Source organism: Ochotona princeps, chromosome 9, assembly GCF_030435755.1.
Source record: "Ochotona princeps isolate mOchPri1 chromosome 9, mOchPri1.hap1, whole genome shotgun sequence".
Taxonomy (NCBI): domain Eukaryota; kingdom Metazoa; phylum Chordata; class Mammalia; order Lagomorpha; family Ochotonidae; genus Ochotona; species Ochotona princeps.
The window spans coordinates 24,865,249-24,882,667 of record NC_080840.1 but is presented as its reverse complement, the minus strand read 5'-3'; the positions used below and the strand labels follow the sequence as shown (position 1 = coordinate 24,882,667).

General features: G+C 39.8%; 1 protein-coding gene and 1 pseudogene across 2 annotated transcripts; both read left to right on the top strand.

The window, feature by feature from the left end:
* The first annotated feature begins 15,978 nt into the window (after positions 1 to 15,978).
* Positions 15,979 to 16,572, top strand: LOC101526792 (small ribosomal subunit protein uS5-like; annotated as a pseudogene). Its single transcript, XR_192089.3, has one exon. The product of XR_192089.3 is annotated as a small ribosomal subunit protein uS5-like (transcript).
* Positions 16,556 to 16,926, top strand: LOC131481085 (small ribosomal subunit protein uS5-like). Its single transcript, XM_058668365.1, has one exon. The coding sequence runs from the start codon at positions 16,649 to 16,651 to the stop codon at positions 16,886 to 16,888; it is 240 nt and encodes a 79-aa protein (XP_058524348.1). The 5' UTR covers positions 16,556 to 16,648; the 3' UTR covers positions 16,889 to 16,926.
* The last annotated feature ends 493 nt before the right edge of the window (positions 16,927 to 17,419 follow it).

Sequence of the window (17,419 nt, the reverse complement as noted above, 5' to 3'; positions counted from 1 at the left end):
ACTTTATCTCCCCTTTCAGTTCCAATGTCAGATATTAACAAAAACAAAGAAAACATAAAGACATAAGGATAAAGAAACCCTGTCCTTGAAATGTCTTTTGCTTAGTATATAATTTCTGAAAATTGAAGGTAAATCAGTGCCTAACTACACCCTTCACACACTCAGCAGAGGGGGCGGTCTATGTTTCGTGGATTCAGAGGTGTTTGAAGGGGAAGGGAATCAGTGGACTTTTGCATCTGTTTTTGTCTTCCCCATCACGCTGCATTGTCAAGATAATTGACCCTCAAGAGGAATTCTGGCTCAACTCTATTCAGCAGTTGAGAGTAATGAGGCCCCAAAAGAGTTAAAATCTAGAGAAAATCTAATGTTTCTTAATTCACTCTTGAGTTTGATTGTCACCATTTGGACAATACCAATAATTTTAACTGAGTTACTCTTATGTGAAAAATGAGTAACTGTGGTTTCTAAATATGCAAAGATAATTGTGTATAGATCATAGGAACACTGCATTTCAAAAATAATAAAGAGGCCAAGTGTTAATGGAGAAATATTAAATTTGATAGGGAAAATGTTAAATTCCATGAGCATCTGAAAAGGAGTTCAACTCTCTCATTTGCAACATATTGAAAGCCTGGCAGTGTAGTGTGATCATTAAGAAAAATGGAGTCGGGCCCGGCGGCGTGGCCTAGCAGCTAAAGTCCTCACCTTGAACACCCCGGGATCCAATATGGGCACCGGTTCTAATCACAGCTGCTCCACTTTCCATCCAGCTCCCTGCCTGTGGCCTGGGAAAGCAGTCGAGGATGGCCCAATGCTTTGGGACCCTGCACCCGAGTGGGAGACCTGGAAGAGGTTCCTGGTTCCTGGCATTGGATTGGCGCGCACCTGCCTGTTGCGGCTCACTTGGGGAGTGAAACATCGGACGGAAGATCTTCCTCTCTGTCTCTCCTCCTCTCTGTATATCTGACTTTGTAATAAAAATAAAATCTTTTAAAAAAAAAAGAAGAAGAATGGAGTCAGACAGGCCTGAGTTCAATTTCTGGCAACTTTTACCAGTTTTAAGGATGCAGTCAAATTAATTTTGCTGGTCTGCAATTGATACTCTTAAAATGGGAAAAACAACTCTACTAGAATATGTTCACACAACAGGATACACATTTGAAACAGTGTGATTGGCAACCTTTAAGGTCCATCCAATGACTTCTACCACCTGGCATTCTTGAGATTATGTATCTCGTACTCTTGCCTGTGAGTTAGAACTTGTGACCCAAAGCCATCAGAATATGGAGCAAGTGACGGAACAGCAGACAGATCTGTAATTTTTTTTTCTTGTTTTAAAGATTTATTGGTAGATTTGAAAAGCAGAGAAAAGAAAAAGGACACATACACACGATAAGATCTTCCATGTACTGGTTTACGTCTCCAGTACCCACAACAACTGGGACTGGATTGTGCCCATGATAGACAGCCAGGAACTCCATCCTGCTCTCTCACATGGTCAATGGGAACTCAAATACCAAGAGCATTATTGGAAAGCTGTGTAAAGCAGTCAGGATTTCAACTAGGCACTACAATAGGGAATGTGGAAGTCCCAGGCAGGGACAGAAACTACTGCGCCTCAATGCCCACCACCACATGCATATCTGTTTTTTTTGAAATTTATTTATTTATTTATTATTATCACTTTATGATACAGTTACATAGGCCCCTGGGATGTCCCTTATTCCAGCCCCAACCTCCCCTCCCCACCTAGTTCCCCTATATCATTACTAAAATACAGTTCTTCATACACAGTCATATGTCCATCATTGCGGGCATGGACAATGGCAGAAAGTCCAGCATCCTATTGTCAAGATATAGTGAAGAGTTTCATTGTAAGTCCATCTTTAGTCTGGAAGTAGAGATGTATACTACATTGCATCCTCACATCTGGATGTTAATCTCCATTTCACAGCTACTGTACAGCCCTTCAAATGAAAAGTCATAATACAAAATCAATACTAGGAAGAAAAGTAGAAATTTACACTGCCATGAAGTTAAATGACATGTTACTAGATATGACAATCTCCATTACAGAGCTACTATACATCCCCTTAAATGAAGAGCCACAGAACAAAATCAACAACAGGAAGAAAAAAGAAATTAACAACACCATGAAGTTAAATAACATGCTACTAAATGACTAACGTGTAGCTGAAGAAATGAAAATTAAGAACCTTCTTGAAGAAAATGATCCTACTGTATGATCTAGGAGTCATTGAATGATTTAATCAGAAGAAAGTGTTTTGAACAGATGAAACTAACCAAAACAAATCAAAATCCATGAGATAGAATTTCCGCTGATTTTTGTTGGTGACAAAGAGATGGGTTTCATTTTTTAATCCAGTCTACTAATCTGTGATGTTTGAGTTTAAGCCATTTATTTTCAGGGTTAATATGTGTGAGTGGTACTTTGGTTCTGCCATTTTAGGAATGGGTTGTTCATTGGTTTAGTCTTCTGTTGTCATTTTACTGGGATGTTCTTCCCGTTTGCCTTTGGTTTTGGTAGGTGCTGTTCCTCTTCTCTTTCAAGAGAACATCTTAAAGTATCCTTTGTAGGGCAGATTTGAAAGAGACATATTCTTTTAACTTTTCTTTGCTGTGGAAGATTTTTATTTCATTTTCAAAGACAAAAGAAAGCTTTGCTGGATATGTTATCCTAGGCTGACAAATTTTTTTTTTTAAAATCTGAAATATGTCACTCCATTCTCTTCTTGCCTGTAGAGTTTCCTGTGAGAGATCTCCTGTGAGTTTAATTGGCATTCCATTATATGTCAGTTGATTTTTTTCACATGCATATTTCAGGATCTTTTCCTTATGTTCAATTGAAGAGAGCTTGATGATCATGTGTGTTGATGAAGATCACTTTTGATCAGGCCTGTTGGGAGTTCTGTGTCCCTCCTGGATGTTATTTCCCAATTCTTTCTCTAGATGAGGGAAGTTTTCCCTTATTACCTCATTGAATACATCTTTAATCCCAGTTTCTCTTTCTGCACCTACTTTTTTTGGCCTGATCTTGCTCTGCTTCCAGCTTTTTGTTTGCTTCCCCTGAGGACAGGAAACACCTTCCCATTCTGAGATTCTTTCTTCTGCTTGCTTCATTCTGTTTTGGAGACTTTCCACTGTACTTTTCATTTGCTCTACTGTGTTCTTAACTTCTGCTATATCAGTCTTGATTTGCTTTATTGCTTCCTTAGATTTTTTGAACTCTTGTATGTGCTTCTCATTGTTGATCAGAAGCTTTAAAATGAGTTTTCTGGATTCTGTGTCTCCCATTTTCTCGATGTCTTCCTGAGTGAACTCTGAGGTTGGCATAGGGTTTTGCTCCTTTCAGGGGAGTTTTCAGTATATTCATTGTGCCTTTGTCTCTTCTTTTGTTCTTGGTCAGCGTACTTCTGGTTAGCAGAGTCTTCTCCTTGGGGCAGGTATCTAAGCTCTGTCACCCACAGGTCTACAGTGCGATTTTACTTATTGCAGTTGGTATATGGCTCTTTGTTTGCAGTCAATTGTGCCACTCCCTCCAGCAAGTTCCAGGTCTGGGTTCTTATGTTAGATTTCCACAAACAACTCCATAGCTCAGATTCCTGCTCACCAATCTCCACCTCCTGTCATACTGTGCTGAGGCTGCACTGTTGTCTCTGCAGCCTTTCTCCCACTTCCGGTTGGAGTACATCCCAGAATTAGGGAGACACCAGGTGTCCTATATAGCTAGGTTGTTGGTGGCGCTGATCTTACTGGAACCTGTTGGCCTTATGTCTGGGTGCCACATGGACCTATTTTGACCCGTACAATGCCTCAGTCGGTATTATTTTCCTGGGGGACCAGTGCAATCCATGGAACTCAGTGAGTTCTTGTGAGCTCAGCACATGTGCAGTTCACTGTTATCCCTGCAGTCCTCAACTTTTGCCACAGTGTACAAAATGGCACCTGACGTACCAGTACTAGAGTTATTGATTTGCTGGCTGTCAGGTCCAAGGGCTACCTGGATTTGTCTTGGGTGGAACCTGTAGAATACCACGTCTCTGCAGCTCACTGAGTCAGATATGAGTTCACTCTCAGCTCACCGCATGCTCAGTCCTTTCCCTTGCCTTTGCCTCCTTAAATAAAAATGGCACTCGATTCAGCTCAAAGGGGGCAGACTGGGCTGTGAAATCTACCCTACTCCTGTACTGCCAGTCTGGGATCTGCTGCTCTGTCTCTGTTCCTTGTCAAATCAAACAGACCAGCAGGACGGACAGTTCTTTGTCTGGGTTCAGCACTTGAGCGCCTAGTGAAAATCCCTTCCCACCTGATTGCTGGTGGAGTTCTGGCTGCTGGTGGAGTTCAGATCACCATTTGCTGAATGCCACTGGGGTATCAGTCACTGCAACACCACACCATGGCATTGTGTCCGCTGCTTTCCTGTGTCTGTCAGTCTCCAGGTAACCCTCTGCTGTTGTTCTGTCCTTTCCTATTTCCTGGAATGTGTCCTCTCTGCTTCATCCTGATTAAATGTTTCTCCATCCATTTAAACATGCCATTACCCTATTCTGCCATCTTGATTCTCTCCCAGATCTGTAATTAGGCTATAAAATATTGTGACTTCTGTCTTGCTAGCAGATTGTCTTCCTTGCTGGGTTTGGTGTTACAAGCTGTTATGTAGCTCGGATTCACGTAGTAAGGAACTTAGTATTCACCCAATAATTTCTGCGGTAATGGATTCCACAAACAAGCACTGAGAGAGTGCATCCTGCCCAACTGCACTTTCACTGCGGCTTTGTGAGTGATTTAAAAACAGGGAACTTATCTCAGCTAGCCTGTGTCCCTGATCTACAGGAACTATGAGATAATAATAAATGTATAAATGAATGCAATTCTAAAGTTGTTGAAATGGTGCCAAACAGAAAGCAATGGGTGGACGATAAAAGTAGGTGATATTTTAGAAGTACATTGTGAGAGAAAGGGATGAGATTGGTGGTGATCAGGGATCTGGGACCTCATGGGTGTTAGTTATTTAATAAGGTTAGAGTTCTAGTTCTAGTTCATATGATATTACGATATTATTACATGCAGCTATTTTCTGCAACCTGGTTCTTTACAATGATCTGAAAACACCAGACGCAACGAGGCATCTTAGGAGGTTTATTCCAGTGGGGCAGGAACGGGTTGGACATGGTGGAGAGGCCAGGAGAAAAGGGAAGAAGGAGAAGGGGAAGGGAGGCCAGAAGGAGAAGAGAGAGAGAGCAGCACCTGGGGGCCTTTTTGTCTGCAAGGTGTGGAGGGGTGGGATGGGGAGGGTTTGAGGGCAGCCCCAGGGGATTGGTGCCTGCAGGTGAATGCCTAAGGGTGATTGGTGAGTGGGTGGGGTTGGGGAAGGGGCTGGAAGATTGGGGGTGGGATTCTCAGGTGGAATGCCAGGTTACATCTGATTGGTAGATGGCTAGACCAGTGCGAATTTCGTGAGCTGTGAGGAAGAGGAAATGGCTCCATGTCCATGGTGGGATATTTGTATAACTCCTTACAATGGGTCCCAGAAGGAATAGTATCAATATAAAGTCTGAGGTGAACATTTGAGTGATTCATAATGATATCTTCATGACTAATGACGTGCTGATAGATTTTGGGGGCACAATCGTGTAGTCTCTTGAAGGCTATGGATTTTTATTTATTTTTTTATTGCATAGGACAGGAAGAGAAATTATCTGGTTAAATATTTTGACTGCTGAATGGAGAATTAAATCTGTGAATGTTTGCAATGGTAGGGGAAGGACTATTTGTAGGGAAATTTGCCTAGTACAGTAATTCAAGTGAAAGATGATAGTGAATTGATTTTGGGTGATAGTGGTCCTTGTGGTGATTATGATAGTATCAGTTTGGAGGTAACAGCTGATAGATTGACATTAGAAAGAAGAGGGGTGACTTTTATTTGGAGAAATCTGTTAAACAATTCCCACGTACTAAGAAGGGGAAGAATGGAGATCAATAGATATCTATCAGACATCTAGCGGGAAAAACAGAGAAAGGAAATTGGAATTGTATGAGTTCAGAGAGTTGGTGATTAGAGACATAATTTAGATTACCATCACTATAATGCAGAGAATGTGTATGTGGGCCAAGAGTGAGTGCAGACAGAACACACCTGAAGCAGGCACTCTAGCAGTTAGCTGTGGGTTATGTGGAGGAGGACTAAGTAGAGGCTATGTGGAATGAAGTTTTCAGTCACAGGGAAATTAGGAGATTTTTTTTTCCGAGGCTAAGTTAAGGTGGCTACCTCATTGTTCTTAATTTTCTTGTGTGTGTCACGATCACTGGAGGACTTGTTGGAACAGATCGCTGGGCTCCACCCACAGTTTCTGAATCAGTGAGTACTGAGTTTGGTTCAAGGATTTGCATTTTTGAATAAACTCAGGCTGTTTGTCCATGGTCCATAATGTGGGAATGACTGCTAGTACTTAAAAAACTATCTGTCATCCCCAGAACATTTGTCATCACTCAGTCCATTGTTCATTTTTATCTGTTCAGCAAGTTATTGATTTCTTAGAAAGTTACAGGCAATGTGACAGGCACTGGAGCTGCAAAGGTATTCCGTATCAAGTGGAGTACTTTCATGTCAACATTTTATTTGTAGTGCAACATATGTGTATTGTAAGGATGACATAGATAGGACAGAGTGTTGACATGTGGTGGAAGAGGAAATTCTGAAAGAGAGCTTTTGAAGAGAGGTGAGGTTTTAGCTTAGCTTTGAGTCAGAGTGCTTTTAAATGGCTGAAGAAGGGGAGACGTATTCTGGGGAATAGTATGTGAAAACAAATGATATAAACTAGCAGGATTATTGTATTGATGGGATTCAGGAAATTCCAGAAATCAACGTCATCGGAAAGACAACCAGAAGCCCTGAGCGGTCCGCAGAAACAGAAGAACAATAAACGTCCTTCGGGACCAGGGAGGAGAGCTTTCTCTGGTCTGAGCCTGGCTCCACCTCTGGACCCCCACCCTCCCTTGCAATGACCATCAGGATCGCTCCGAAAACCCCTCATAGCAAACAAACAATCATACAAACTAAAAAAAACCTAAAATAAATAGACAAACAACAAAAAGTAGAGCTTGGAATCTGACAGGAAAGAGCTGGCATGGATTTGCTCATGCTCGCTGGGTGGGACACGAAGATTAGTCACTCTTCACCGTGGTGTTGGGGACTTTCCTGCACCCCCCCCCCAAAAAAAAAATGTTCTGCACCTTAATTGTTGACAAATGTCTTGTTAGAGTTACAAGCCAGTCTAGATTATCCTAAAATCTGCCAAGATCAGTAAAATTATACTTCAACACAACAAATGGCTAAATACTAAAATGAAATAGACACGAGACAGCTGAATGGTACCTTATAGCCATTTTAAGGTATATAGCAGCCAATAAGTTGATTTAGAGGGTAGTACAATTTGAAAAAGCAATAGAAGGAGACAAGGGTAGGCTTAACTATGAGTCTTTTCCATTTGTCTCATGGCTAAGCTCCTTCTAGCATTTTGTCTGGAATATGGGCCGTGATACTTATTTGAAAGTGAAAATGTTTACATTTCAGAGATGTCCTAATCAGAGATTTTAAAGACTTAAGCAAGTAAAATGTTTTTCTTTACAGGTGATATTAAAAGTAGTATAAATTATATGATTATACGAAATATCCCAAGAACTCCCGTGGGGTGGAAAGATTAGTGGTTTCCAAGAACTTGGAAGGCCTGATGTAGGAAGTCTCTTAGGGTGATGGAGATGTTCTGACACTGCGGAAGGTGAGTAGTTGTGCTTGGAAAGCAATGTGGCAAACACCACCCAGCTGTATATGTTAAAATGTTATTTGAGTTTTGTTTCCATGAAAATATATTGGCATAGCACAAATTTTAAACAAAATGATTAAAAAATTGCATGTGCCATTAAGAACAGATTAGAGCTGTTTTTTTTTTCTTTATGTATGTCGAGAAAAAAATGAGACAGTTTGATTTTATAATATAAAGGTTGCTCATCATTAACCTGGCTGAAACCTACAGTAGGAATTTTTGATGAATGAAACACAACAAGTGATACATTAAACTTCAGAAGCTTAGATAACATAAATGAAGATAAGCTTTCTCTTATTTTCTCATGACATTTACTGACAGGTAGATCTTTATTGTGACCTTGAAGATTAATGTCTTTAAATGTCATTGCATTGTTGGATGTACTGGTTTTCATGTGATTCACATCTGAAAAAAAATCAATCCTATATTGTAAATGCATAAATCAGTCTTTGGTCAGATTATCTCAGGGTGCAAACTACTTCCAGGAGGAAATAATTTATTTTTGGCTTAACTATTTTATAAAAAATCATGGAAAAATCTAAAATTATGAAAAACATGCCAATAAATATACAATATAATTGGAGTAATGGTTATTTCATATATGTCCTTTGTTAGAAGTTAAAAGATTAGCATAGTTTTCAGAAAAAATTTCCTATGGTTCTCTGAGACAGAGAACTGATTTTACCATACTCTTTCTCATAGCCAGGTATATGTATAGGGCATTTTCTATTTTATTTGTTTCCTTCATCATCTCCGTTAGACACTGTGATTCCATCTAAGTCTGTTGAGTTGTGGGAATATACACGTTCTAGAAAGATATATATCTATAGAGTTTTTAATTTTTGCTTTTAGTACAGCATGGATAAATAGTATCACGTAGATTTTGTTCTCTACACCCTTTTTTTCAAGTCCTTTCCTTAGAGCTCTATCCTTTCTGCTTTTCAACTCTTCGAGTTGATCTTACCTATTTATAAGTATTAATATTTTTCTGTTTCCATAATCTCCATTATTTCTTCAGGGACCTTAAAAAAGTCTTTAACTTAAAACTCTTATTCATCTATTAATCTGGCTCCCTCTATTTCCCAGTGTTGACTTTTTTGTTTCCTGTTCATAGGGCTTGTCTCCTGTTGAAATTTGATTCTGGGTACGTAGCATAGGGTGATGAACCTGTGATGTTCCTGTGTGAAGTAGATCAATTTCTCTTGCTCTTTTTCCTCCTCCCCCTTCTCTTCCTCATCCCTTCTTCTCTTCTTTCTCCTCTTCTTCTTCATTATTTATTTTTCTTGAAAAGGCATATCAGATTTACAGAGTGAAGGAGAGACAGAGAGAAAGGTCTTCCATTCACTGAGCCAATCTGAAGCTAGAAGCTTCTTCCAGTCTCCCACAAGGGTGCCGGGTTGAAGGGCTTTGGGTCATCCTCTACTGCTTTCCCAGGCCATAAGTAGTGAGCTGAACAGGAAGCGGAGCAGCTGGGACACAAACTGGCACCCCTATGGCATCCTGGCACATGCAAGGTAAGGATTTAGCCACTGAACCATCGTGTTGGGCCCGAGATCACAGCTTCTTGCCATGTTTCCTTCTCCTACTCTTTGTTCTAAGTCTACCATCCCAGAAATCCACTCCATTTCTCTTCAGGGCATGACTAGTTTCTAAAAGCTGTTTTTCTTGGATTAAATAATTTAGAACCAATGATTCTACAACCTAGCACTAGATCATTGGGTATTCTTTACAAAGTACAGAAATTTGAGCTCCACTGCTCTGAGAATTGCAGTAAGTATGGGGAGATTGTATACACATTTCTTATAAGTTTGAGAATGAGTGAGATAGACAATGGGATCAAATAGAAGAATGAGATGCTGGTTTATTTTCCTGAACCTGTTTCGTTTTTCTCATCTGATTTTGTTTTAGCTGTGTTTGGCTGTTACCATGATGTTTCTGTTTTTTTTTTTTTATTGGATTGCTTATTACTTTGGTAAACTGCCTGCAATGGCTAATTAGGAGAATGGTGATGGAGGGCCATATGAGCTAGGACAAAAGACACAATTGGGAAATGTTTTTCAGTAGTTTCTCATGAACCTGCTTTAGGGTCCTCTTTTACTTTAGCAAGTCTTCCGTCCTTTCCCTCAAATCCTCAACTTTCTTGGACCTATGCAACTTTTATTCCTATTCATTCAGTGGTTTTATACTTCCATGTCCTAAAATTAACCAATTTCCCTCTCATTTTGGAAGATTTTTTGTCAAGTACACAGGTAGAGTCAGAACTCACGGTTGTCTGCTGTCATGTCAAGTACCCTAAGATGTTTATGCAGTTTTTATTCAGAGCACAGCTGAAGTTTTATGATTTATCTTATTTTCTATTTAACATGTCATTGTACCTTATACTAATTATGATGCATAATGAGCAGAATAATTGAGGAATATATCCAATGGCTTGGATAGAAGATATTTCATTGGACCATCCACTACTGTTAGACATTTGTAATCCCTCCCATTGTTGCAAATTGCTAATGACATTAAATGGATTAAGTTTTTGGCCGCTAATAAAGCATTATTGGATGCCATCTCGTTCTGGCTCTCTCTTTCCCTTTCTCTTTCTCTCTCATTTCTTTTTTTCCTTTGGTTGTTTCAGTATTCTGAGAACATGAAAGAGCTTCCAGAAGTGCCTGAAGTTCTGTGAGAATCTGATTCTTTGTGTCTGATTCATTTCTGTGTGGGTAGTGTACTGCTCTAACCTTGTCACTGACAGAAAAGTTCAGATTTTAGTCTCAAACTACAGAGAAAAAGAAGTCTGTCCTTGGAGTTCTCTCCAAAGCATTTGCCTTCAGACAATGATTGCCTGCACTCTTCCATCAACACACTGGTACTTGCTAGTGTCAGTTCTCCTTTGAATTGAAATGGCAATTTCCTTTGTTCTTCTGGGTTATTTTTAAGCTATGACAGATCTTATTTAAAAAGCACAGGTTGTGTTCCAGTTTAATTTGTCCAGATTTGGTGGTGATCATTACACAATTCAATGCAATTGAAGCAACCATAAAATGGGAAAACATTTCTTTTCTAATTTATTTGGCCAGAACAAATGTTAAGATAACATGATCTTAGTTTTTATACAAACCCATAGCATTTTAGTAAGCAGCATCTGAAAATAGGTTAACGAATCATTGTGGGAAGAAACTTGAGAATCTTGTTTAAAAAAGGATGTTAGCAATCATTTAAGTCAATCTCTTACTCCCAAGGATCTCATCTATCGCATTCCAGTAATCTATTAGTCTTTTATTAGAGCTTTTCCTTGGTTATAAGATCAACTACCATACAGAGAGCACCTTGATTTTTGGGAAACTGTACTTACAAATTCTTTCAATTTGTCTCAAAATTGATACCTGGTTTAAAAAAACACCAACATAAAGATATACTGGTTTCCTTTTAAAATCCTACTGGAAACGGGGCAGCTGCCCTGATCTAGACCTTCAAATATTTGAAGATATCTTGTCTCCCTTTATTTTATTTTCTTGTTTGAGATAAACATCTTTAGATCTTCTAGACTCTCTCTCATTTTTTCGTTTCCCTTTCTTTTCTATGATATCCTAAACTTGCCTGAATATTTTGCATTATTTTTGTTCTTAGAATAAGGGTGTAGAGTAGAACGTAGTAGCTCTCAGACACAGGAGAGCTACTTTTTTGGTTCTTGTGACATTGCTTTGCAATATAGTGTTTTGCAAATATCTGACAGATTTTCTCCCAAGTTTATTATCGTGCAAGGTTTCTCTGCAATAGTCTTATTCTACAACATAGTTGGTGATAGATGCCACCTGTACCGTAAGAGCTACATTTAAATTTGTCCTTATTAAGTATCTAATGAAGGTTTTGTGAATTAGCCACAGTGCTTTCAATGGAAACAATTTATAATATCAGATGAAAGAATTACCATTTAAACTGGGTGGTAAAATTCATCCCCACAATGCACTACAACTAAAATAAGCACTGTTCTGTTTTTAGGAAGCTTGTAAGAATATCAGACTTAATCTAAAAGGAATATTGTATATCAACTATCCTAAATAATGTGACTGACTGATCACTTTTAATTTAACTCAATGATTTGGCAATCATCAGTATTTTCAACTTGGTGAGAGGCAGTCTTACTTTTCATGCTTTGTTTAACTCTGATATGGGGCACACTCTTTCCAAAGCAGTGATCTTAACCAGTAAATCAAATGTCCACCCCATTCTAATTATTTTGTGGCTATACTGTATTTTATGTATTCAACTGAATATTGATAAACAACTAGATCATTTCTCATATCTAGGTGTTTTTCTTGTTCATTTCTTTTTCTTAATCTATTACAGAGCATGCTGTTAGGATTTTTTTTTTTTGTAAGTCAGAAGGTACATAGATGTAAGAGATTTCTGTCACATAAAAGTAAAATGAAGTGATACATATTAAGTAATGTAAAATTCAAAATTAGTATGCTAGTTGAACCAATTTTAATGAAACTATATCAGCAATATATAGAACTTTTCCCCCATAGCATTGCCCATACTGATTTTGTTAGACTCAGCATTTTGCCAATCATAGGATAAGTACTGCAGTTAATGTGAAGTTGGTTTAGAAATCTATGGTTATTAATAAGTTTTGAACATATTTCCACAATTTTATTGGCCATTTCATTGTCTCCTTTCATTTTGAATTATTGATTCCATTATTATTATATTTGATTTATAGAATTAAAAAGATTTTTTGATATTGCTCATTTATTGCTGCAAATATTATAATAAATTTTTCTAATAAAATTTTTACTGCATCTAGCTTTTTATTTTGAGTTGAAGTTCTTGGTCTTTATTCAGATGAATTTATCATGTTTGGTTTTTGCTCATTGTAGTTTTCATCGTAGAGTCTTAAAAATTTCTTCTCTGTTGAAGGCATTAAACTAATTTTCATGTTATCTTATTTTATTGTTTTATTTTATCCAGTATTTGCCTCATTTACTTACTCTATGCTTTCAATGCCAGGAAAGACATCCATCTGTGTAGTATGTGGGAAAAGTAAAGGAAAGAAATATTCTAACTTCTTTGTCAAAGCTTTGTAGTTTCAAATTATTAATTCAATCTGTTTGCCTGTTATAACTTATTTAGATTTTACTGTTTTTCCTTGGGTCAGTGAAGATAATTTGTGTTTTCTTAAGATATTTCTCATTTTATCCACATTATCTGTCATTGGAGGGATCTTTTCAGTCTTTTTTTTAAGTTGTTTTTATGTATTTGATTAGCTTAACCTGCTGAGCCACAATGCCAATTCAGAATGAACTCTTATGGGATATTCATGGTATTTTGAAGTTAAATGAAGTTCTCAACAGTTCACCTTTGGAATGGAGGTTTATTAAATAGAAACAAACAAAAACAAATAAGCAAACAACAAAGTACCAAGTCAACACAAAAGCCTAAAAGCAAAACTTATAATTTCTCCCTGGCTGCTTTGCTTTTGTAACAGCCTGGAGGATTCCAGTTGTGCTGAGGGATGAAAACAAGCAAGAGTGAATGTTCACAGGCAGCCTGTGCTCAGGAGTTCCTTCTTTGTTCTGCGTCCCCCAAGGCTTAGGTGTCAGGGCTTTTCTGATCAGAATGATTGTACCAGGCTCTCAGGAACAGGGTTGTATGATTAACCTGTTTCAGGTAAAGACAGCAAGCAGTTATGCAGCTGTGTTTATGAAGGGAATCATCTTCTTCCCTCTAATTTTATTCGTCACATAAAAAGGAATGTATCTTTGCATCACACTTTTCACGCCAAGGTGTGTATAGCTCTCTGGGTTATAGATGAGCCTTTTATACAAGAATATCCTCCCGGATAGCTTGGGCCTAGATTAATCCTCTTGCCTTTGACACTTGAAGGAATGAGAACAGTACTTTATTACATATTTTAACTTCACTTAGTTGTGTTGATCTTACCACAACAAGCTTTTTGAGTTTTAAGATTTATTTTATTTTTATTTGAAAGGCAGAGTTGCAGAGAGGAGAGATAAAGGGAAAAATCTTCCATCCACTGATTCACTCCCCAAATGAGCATAATGACTGAAGCTGAGCCAGTTTGCAGCCAGGAGCTAGGAGCTTCTTCCAGGTCTCACACATGGGGAAGGGTTTTAAGGACTTGTACCACCCTCTGCTGTTTTTCTAGTCTGTAAGCACTGAGCTGGATTGGAAGTAGAGTGGCCAGGATATGAACTGGTGTCCATATGGGATGCCTGCATCACAGTAGGAGTCTTAATTTACTATGCCAAGGCATTCTCCCCACCACAAGTGGCTTTTAATATCCTGAAAGTTGCTTCTGCTTCGTAAGATGCTGTTTGAACTGAAATTTAGAGAAGAGGTTGTCATGAGCAGGTGATTTCAAGAATTAGACAGGAATTAGAAATACTATTTACTGACTCCAAGGCAAATATTGACGCCCTGTAAGCAGCTACTTTATTCTTTAAAGTACCTAGAGCCTTGCCATTTACTGTGTAATCAGCATACAGAAGCACCGGCAATGTTGAAAAGTTAGAACTTTTAAAATCACAGGCTGCACTCAAGCCTCCTTGAATAAGACTCTGCATTTTAAGATGTCCAAATGAGTTCTAACTATAATGATATACAGCTCCCTAGGAATATGTGGAATCTCTAGTCCTGGCCTTGGGATCTCCCCCTCCCTGGATGTAAGTCATAATAGACTATCTTTGAAAGGATTGTTCTTTTGCTACACGGGGGAAAAATGAGTCTGAGCCTGAAGGCTTCCTGGGAACAGAGGCTGGCCAGTCCTTCCAAGGCGCACGAGAGCTCCCATATGCCCAAGGCAGATCCAGCATTAGGAGAAGGGGTGACCCTTTTGAACATATCAAGGGTGCAGATTCTTTAGTCATCAAGAGCCATTACAGGAATTCTTGTGTTTTCTCATCCACTCATGTTGAAAGAAAATAGTTGGCCATATTTCTCAAGGGAACGTAAAAACAATTTTTTAGAAATATTTTTGGTAGTTCTGATTTTCTTGTTATCATATTCCATATGAGATGTGATATTCTGTATGAGATATGAGATTCTTTATGGAATATATATATATATATATATATATATATATATAAATCAGTGTCTGCTCATTTGCTCTACTCCTGGCTCTGTACAGTCTGAGCTGTTCATGTCATCTACCTGGGCAAGACAACTGGACCTTTACAGCTATGGTGTGTGCAGCTGATACCAGCAATGCAGACAGAGGCAATTTAGGTATTTAGATAAAGCAATGGGTTCTAGAGACTTTGGGGCCTAGCAGGTGGGTTTCAAGACCAGGAATCTAGAAAGCTGGAGAGGAGTAACTCCTATGGCTGGGACTTGCTGGTGTTTCAGGGCAGGATTACAGGTGTTGATAAACACCTTCTCAATGAAGGGTTATAATTGTATCCATTTTAGGAAAAAGATGCTGGGCTTCTACAGCCCTTAGGTTGGGGAACATCTAACTTCAGAGAATTGTTTGTGATTAGTCCATGATTGATTACAGATAATTTTGTTGAGTTTGCCACATGTTGAGTGGAATTGATATTAATGTCCTCAAAGGAGGTAAGAAGTCCTGGAAGCTGGTGAATGAAGGATCCTAATCATTAGTGCTTGAGTCTAGTGGGACAGAAGCCAGGTCACTTTTATGTTAATTGAGAGGCAATGAACAATCCTCAGAAATTGTTTTGTTTGAAAATACTTAGTTATGAGGAAGTCATCTTATTTAGACTTTAATAATTCACACCTAGATGTATAGACCTGGGTGATTCTTGTACTGTATAGAGTATTAAGATCTTGGAGTATACTGATCAGAATGCATGAATTCTTGTTGTCCACAGAACTTAGCACAAAAACTGATGAATATTCCTTTGGTTTTTAAAAATGAGAATATAGATCAAGCTGATCAGTTTTACACACTGGATGTGTTGAATGGATGATAAAATTTCTCGAATCAAATGATCTGTAAGAGGTAAGATTATGTTTAGAAACTTTTCTACAGTTTGCCATATTTATGAATAAACTACTTTGTCTAAGGCTTCTTTATGATAATTAGGGTGAATTATTTAGATAAATTCTCAAAAAATATCTTGGTGGGGTTTATTTTCATTCTATTATACGTAGAACCATGAATTCAACGGATGACGCTGGTGCAGCAGGAGGCCCGGGAGGTCCGAGGCCCGCCTCCCACCATGGGAGGCCGAGGTGGCTTCCATGGCGGCCCCGGCTACGCGGTTGGGGGTGCAGCCGGGGACGTGGGCACGGCTGGGGCCGGGGCGCAAGCGGCGGCAAGGCCGAGGACAAGGAGTGGATCCTCGTCACCAAACTGGGCCGCCTGGTGAAGGACATGAAGATCAAGTCCCTGGAGGAGATCTACCTGTTCTCGCTGCCCATCAAGGAGTCGGAGATCATCGACTTCTTCCTGGGCGCGTCGCTCAAGGACGAGGTGCTGATGATCATGCCGGTGCAGAAGCAGACGCGTGCCGGCCAGCGCACCTGCTTCAAGGCCTTCGTCGCCATTGGGGACTACAACGGTCACGTGGGCCTGGGCGTCAAGTGTTCCAAGGAGGTGGCCACGGCCATCCGGGGCGCCATCATCCTGGCCAAGCTGTCCATCGTGCCGGTGCGCCGAGGCTACTGGGGCAACAAGATAGGCAAGCCCCACACGGTGCCGTGCAAGGTGACGGGGCACGGTGCCGTGCAAGGTGACGGGGCGCTGCGGCTCCATCCTAGTGCGGCTCATCCCCGCGCCCCGTGGCACTGGCATCGTGTCGGCTCCGGTGCCCAAGAAGCTGCTCATGATGGCTGGTATTGATGACTGCTACACCTCAGCCCGCGGGTGCACCACCACCCTCGGCAACTTCGCCAAGGCCACCTTTGATGCCATCTGCAAGACTTACAGCTACCTGACTCCCGACCTCTGGAAGGAGACGGTGTTCACCAAGTCTCCGTACCAGGAATTCACGGACTACCTGGTGAAGACGCACACCCGTGTGTCCGTGCAGAGGACCCAGGCCCCCGCTGTGGCTACCACCTAATTTTGTACATAAGAAAAATAAAGCAATTTGAACTAAAAAAAAAAGCTCTGAGTTGTGAGGGATGTAAGATTCTCCTAACATCTAAGATCCTGTCTTTGTATCAGACCAGCCAAACTTGAAGACTGAAATGGAGAGAGAGGTCTCTGCGGCCGTTGTGAACCCAGTTCAAATACAGGTTACATTTTGCCTTTGATATTTCTGATCAGGTTTTTCACAGCTGCCCAGGGAACGTTGCAGAAGTATGTTGTCACCTGAAGTTAATAGGCACCGTTAGCAGCTAGAGGGAAAGGAAGTGAGAACAAATGACTTCAGTCAGGCTCATTACCAATCTGGCTTTCAAACAAAACCCATCTCTCCAAAAATATTTTAAGAGGTTTTAGCCTTATTTTTTTTTCTCTCTTTAGTTTCTAACTCCTAAGCTTGACAGGAAACTTGCAGTTCATTTTAGGAAAATTGTATGTGTGTGCACGTGTGTGTGTGTGTGTGTGTGCACGTGTGTGTGTGTGTGTGTGTGTGTGTGTGCATGAATGG

What these genes read in the sequence shown, in the direction of transcription:
- LOC131481085 (XM_058668365.1), top strand. Translation starts at nt 16,649, where the DNA reads ATGATGGCTGGTATTGATGACTGCTACACCTCAGCCCGCGGGTGCACC.